This window comes from Tupaia chinensis, unplaced genomic scaffold, assembly GCF_000334495.1.
Source record: "Tupaia chinensis unplaced genomic scaffold, TupChi_1.0 Scaffold000197_1, whole genome shotgun sequence".
In the NCBI taxonomy this organism is placed as follows: domain Eukaryota; kingdom Metazoa; phylum Chordata; class Mammalia; order Scandentia; family Tupaiidae; genus Tupaia; species Tupaia belangeri.
Genome location: NW_006159672.1, coordinates 8,555,011 through 8,560,805, shown reverse-complemented (window position 1 = coordinate 8,560,805; position 5,795 = coordinate 8,555,011). Strand labels below are relative to the sequence as shown.

The 5,795-nt window shown below is 60.0% G+C and overlaps 1 protein-coding gene across 1 annotated transcript in view; it reads right to left on the bottom strand.

Moving 5' to 3' along the window:
• OBSCN (obscurin, cytoskeletal calmodulin and titin-interacting RhoGEF) overlaps nt 1-5,700 on the bottom strand; it is a 169,478-nt gene extending 163,778 nt beyond the window's left edge. The window contains exons 1-3 of the mRNA XM_006146982.2: nt 5,561-5,700; nt 1,023-2,028; nt 169-438 (exon numbers count right to left, since the gene is read on the bottom strand). Coding sequence (XP_006147044.1) covers nt 169-438; nt 1,023-2,007 — 1,255 coding nt within the window. The 5' untranslated portion in view covers nt 2,008-2,028; nt 5,561-5,700. The remainder of the gene's footprint in view (nt 1-168; nt 439-1,022; nt 2,029-5,560) is intronic.
• Between the last annotated feature and the right edge of the window lie 95 nt (nt 5,701-5,795).

Genomic DNA, 5,795 nt, shown 5'->3' with positions numbered 1-5,795 from the left:
CCCCCCCCACCCGCCTCGGCCCTGCCCCGGATTCGCTCCTCCGCCTCTCTGACCCGCGGTCCCATCCCCGGGCCTGCCCTGCCCCTGCCCTCTCCCAGCCCTGCTTCAAGTCTCTCCGAGTGCTCTCCGAGTCCGAGTCCGAGTCCGAGTCCGAGTCCGCCGCACTACCTTGCACCGCAAGCTCCGCCACCGTGCGGCTGCCCTCTGCCGTCTCGCATATGTACACGGCGTCGTCGTCTGCAGAGACGTTGCGTACGGTCAGCCGGCGCTCCGTGCCCTCCTCCTCGATGCCATACTTGGCGCTCGCCCACAGCCGAGTCTCTTCCTTGTACCACGCAGCCTCAGTGGACGGCTGCGGGACCTCGCACTGGAACGTGGCCGACTCCTTCTCCCGCACCTCCAAGTCCTGCAGGCGCTTCTTGAAGGGCACAGCGGGCTCTGTGAAAAACAGGATCGTGAGAGGGACCAGGTGGGACGGAGACGGTGGAAGTGTAGGAAGAGAGCAGGGGTGAGACCGGAAGTGGGGAAAATCGGGGTGTAGGGGATGGGGATGCGGTGAACACAGGGCATGCGGAGAGCAAGAGGAAGGTAGGTAGGGCTAGTGGGGCAGAGGAGGGGGCAGGAGGCAGAGGGGCTGGTGGATTGGGATGAGGGAGGTGGTAGGAGGAGGGCTGAGTAAAAGGGGTAGGATCTGGGGGGAGGGGCAAGTCACGTTGGGATTGGGGGGGCAGTAGACTCGGTGGTCGCTGGCTTAGCAAGGTCAAGATACAGGAAGGGGGAAGTGGGTCACTACAACCGTAGCACACGCCTAGGGTCATCGCCTGCGTCGCCCGCATTCTGCGGACCGGGAACAGAAACCCGCTAAAAGAGAGGGCCGCCAAGACCTCCAACTCTGACCAGGTGGGAAACTGCAGCGGCCGCTGGGGTGAAAGAAAGCGGGCGCAGGGGCCAGGAAGGAGTCTCCGCCCCAGCGGACCAGAAACTTGCTGCGCCGGGACCGCGCGCCCCACACTCGGGCTCACCTCGTACGACGACTAGCACGGAACTGAAGGTCTGCCCTACGAGGTTGGACGCCGTGCAAGTGTAGAGGCCGCGGTCCGACTGCTTGCAGAAGAGAATTTTGAGCACGAAGTTCTCCTGCGCGTCCTCGTATATCATGTGACGCCGGCCTTCAGCCACCACCTGCCCATCCTTCTTCCATACGGTCTCGGGCTTGGGCTCACCGGTCACATAGCAACTTAGACGTGCGTGCTTGCCCTCTGTCACTGTGCACGTGCGCGTGCCGGCACCGGGTGGCGAGGGCGGAATGCCCTCGGCGCGCATGGCCTCGCGACGCCGCTGCAGATGTGCCAGGAGGCCGGCGGTGGAGGCCCCAGGCGGGCTGGCAGCGTCAGAGTCCGGGTCCACCACGAGTGCAGCGGCAGCACTCGCGGCGCCCAGCAGGTTTTCAGCTCGTACCTCATAGGTGCCGCCGTCTCGAGGTCGCGCCGCCTGGATGCGCAGTGCACTTGCCTCACCGCTCTCCTCCACGCGCACGCGGGGGGCGTCGGACGCGCCCAGGCGCCGCCCGTCTTTGGACCAACTCACCGCCGGAGGCGGCGACCCGCGCACGCGACAGCGAAAGGTGGCCTCGGCGCCCTCGCGCACGCGGATGGATGTGGGCCGCAGCAGGAAGTGGGGCGCCTGCTCTGCATATGCAGCGTCTGCATCCACCTGCAGGCCCACGGCCGCAAAGGCTTCACCAATAGCGTTGCGAGCCCGACACACATACTGCCCGCTGTCACCAAGCGCAAGGTCCAGGATGGTGAGGCGGTATAGGTCGCCGTCCTGGGCAAGTCGAAAACGTGCCCCTGCCTCCACCGGCTGCCGATCCTTCTCCCAGCTCACCTGCGGCGTGGGGTTGCCCACAATCTGACAGCTCAGCGTGGCGTCTTTGCCCACTGACACCACGAAGGCCTTGGGCCTAGTCAGGAAGCGTGGTGCACCGGTGAAAGTGGAGTGAGCCATGATGGTGGTGGCGGGGATGACCTGCACAGGGATGGAAGGGGGTCATTGTGGGGATGTGAATGAGACCCAATGCACTCTGAGACTCCTGCCTAGCCTGCCTGGCTCCTTGAATATCCCGTGACGCCTGGAAAACCCGGTTTAACACAGGGTGGACATCTCTCCTTCCCCCACCCCTGTGTCCAGAACACATCAACAGGTGGCACTGTGGTCTAGCAGTGTAGATTTACCCCTTTCTGGGCATTTGGAGTCGACGCCCCCACCTCAAATGGGCTCTTCTAACAGATGAGAGCATCTCCTCCTCCCTCTCCTTCCCACAGGTCATTCCACTGCCCCAGCCAGAGGTCAACACTTGAGCACCTGTCTCAAACCCAGGCCCTCCAGCAACCAGGAGGGACCCAAGTAGAGCATCACCAGTTTACTGCCTGCCAGCTTCACTGTACCTCCCACGCAAACCTGCCTAGTAAACAGTGGGCACTCTATCTGCCTGTGCATGTCTCCTGCCCCACATACTGCAGCCACTCAGAGTTTAAAACTCCAATTTTCTGTGTCCCACACACAAAAAGGGGAGATTCAAAAGGCCTGGGCAAGGGAGACTCCTGGTAGGTGGTCCATTCCTTGCACTTGTCTCCGCTCTCTGTTGTATGCTGTGTTGGGCTTTGCTCTGAGCCTCCGAGTTTACTGCATCCTGTGCCTGGCATGCCCCCTTTATCCCCCACCCTCCCTCCCAAACTACCCCTTAGCAGCCTCTCTGGGCTCCACCAAGGGGTCTCTCTCACCTGAAGCTGGGCCAAAGCAGGCCTACCTCTTCTGCAGGGTCCCTCACCTCCTGTCCACCACTAAGGTGGGCACATTTTTCATCAATGAACAAAGGAGGAATGAAAACTGGCTCCCAGCCAAGCAGGCTTTCCCTAATAACACAAGTGCCCCCAGCCCACTTCATTGACCACACCTTGCCCTCTGTCTCTGAGCACCCATCCCCCTTAAACCCTTCACAGGGCTTGACTTAGGTTGGATCAAGGAAGGTCTAAGGGCAGCACACAGTTAGTGTGTGGTAGAGGAGAACAGCTGCAGAGTTCCATAGGCTGTAGTAGACAAGATTAGCAATGTCCCCTTGGAAGAAGCACAGATTACCAGGCTAAAGTCACCTGGACCCAGCTAGCCAGATCTACCCTGAGTAGCTGTGAGTGAATTGGTCACTCTGCAACTTTCAACCATGACTGCCAACAAGGTATACTGTAGGAATGGGGTTAGACACCTGGGTCCTCCTGGGCACCATCAACACCAAAAGGCCCCTAGTGACCCTGGCCCTTGTCCATCCTAGGCTGAGCCTCAGCTGGCTGGCCCCCAGTAAAAATAGGGTGAGATGAAACTGTGTCCTGCCTGCATCATCATGTCTTATGTAAGAACAGGGTACACCAATGGGCCCCACTGGTCACTGGACTGGTCCAATATGCTTTAACTTCCTCAATATGCTGACTTGCCTACCCCATTGCCGAGAGGCCATTGCCATGGCATCCTGTGTGCACCCTCCCTTCAGCCACAGTCTCCAGTCTCTGGGCCTGGGTTGCCCACTGTGAGATGAGCTAGGTCAGTGTTCCTGGGGCCCTCCTGGTCCTGTGATTCAGGTACCTAATCTCCCTTAATCCCTTTTGAGGAGGCTGAGCCCAGACCAGAGCTGGGCTGCAGGCAGCGGGTGCCAGTCTGCTGACTCACTGTGCAGTCAGCACCTCTTTCCCCACCAGCCCCACCACCCTTAGCCAGGCCTGGACTTTTTGGGCCTGGGGAGAACCTGAGCAGGGGGCCACAAACAGCAGGGACTGGGCCCCAAGACCAGCCCTTTCTCAAGTCCAGTTCCCATGGGCACCTCCCTGGCCTTATTGTCCCCTCCATCGAGAAGCTATTTTGACATCAGCTCTCCAGGGACCTTGAGCTCTGAGCTCTTCCTGGCGTTTCCCAAAATCATACAGTTGGTCTGTGAGTTCCCCACCTACCCATCCACCTCCAGTACACCCAGAACCTGAGCTGCCCTGGCCAGAGCAGCCGCGGGTGCCTGCAGCACGAGTGAACATATATGCTCATGATCTCTCTGAACCAGGAGGCCAAGACCAGCAGTGGGAAGCTTCCATCACTGCACCTGCTAAGTGGGAGCTGGCCCCAGTCTTCCACAAATACAGACTGACCCTGGCCTGACAAGATTGTGTGAAGACCTTGAGGTTCTCACAGGCCCCCAGGGATGGCGCTGTGACCCTGCTGCAGGCCGAGGGCCTGTGTTCTTCCACAGTGCAGGGCCCAGGCTCAGGCAGCAGACTATATGATTCAAGGGGGCTCCTCCTGAGGTAAACACCTTGCAATCCCACAGCACCCTGGCCAGATGGTGTTCTCACTAGTCAGCAGGCCTGAAGCCAGAAAGGGGCTTGCCAAGTGCATATTCTCAAAGACTCGGGGGCTACTCTCCTTCCCTAACACCCGCATATTCCAGGTGAGGAAACAAGCAGAGCAGGCAAAGGGAGCTACCTGCAGCCACCTCTGGGGCTACCAAGAAATTCATCCAGGTACAAGGACATCTGCAGAGGCCCCCTCCTCCCACTGCCATATTTTGGGTTGGAGATTGCTAGATGTATAGACTTGTGGGCACAACAGGAGGGGGAGACTGAGGCCAGGACCTCACACTTCGCAGAGACAGAAAGTCGCTTTCTCAGATGTCTGCCTGGAAAGGCATTCCCTATGGACCATCCTTGTGTTTGCAGCCCCTCTGAGGCCTTGCCCCAGCTCTGTGAGTCTTGCCTTCCTGTCACTTACCACACCTGGGGTTACATCCTGAAGCCCAGGAACCCAGCAGCTGACCCATGCCCCACCCACAATTCCTCAGCCTCCTAACTTGCAGAACTTTGCCATCCTAGTGGCAAAGTTGAGGAGTCCAGGGACCATTTTCTGGAAGAGTCTAGAGTCAGAACTGCAACCCCCCTCCTAGGAACTCCATCTCACCAGCCCTCCCTCTCTCTCCCTATCCCCTTGAGATGGAATCTGTGGCAGGTCAGTCCCCTGCACGCCCTTCCAGAATGGACTTCCAAGGGCAGCTTCTCAAGGCTGTGCCTCACCTTAGACCCCTGGGCCTGTCAGCTTCCCGCACTCCAGGGGAAATTCTTTCCTGGAGTCAGGTGTCAGTGCCCCTCTGGCTGTCCCCTCCACTGAGCCAACAGGCCCAAAATAGCCCCAGCTGTCAGCGGGCATCTATCTCAACAGGGTTGGGGGCAGGGCCTACCGGACCCCCAGGCCGCTCTCAAAGTAGGGGGCACCTGGCGAGGCAGTGAGTGCATGAAGCTGGCCCCAACCCTCCCTGCCCCTGGCCACATGAGCTGCCCTTTTTCACATGAGGGCCCAGCTCTGGGTCACTGGTAAGGCAGGGGCTGAAATCCAGGCTCCTGTCCTGTGGAGCTGCACAGCCTGACCAGACCCCCAAGTCCTTCTGTTCACCAGAGCCGTGACCTTCAGCTGAGCCATCCTCTAGGAGCATAGGACAGTCCCCACCCTGCATGGCACTCTGCCTCCTCACCTGTCTTGGGGGGAGCTTCAGTCAGGGTCCAAGCCTAGGGCCCAGACGGTGAGGCCAGGGCTGCTGGGTCTTACCTCCCTCCAAGGCCCAGGACCGACACAGTTTTCACCCAGCAGCCCACACTCCGGCCGGTCCTCAGAATGGACAGGGACGAAAGGACAGGCAGACACTGTCAGCTGGAGATAGCTGGGCCCGCCCCCACCCCACCCCCCCCACCGACCAGGCCAGGCCAGCC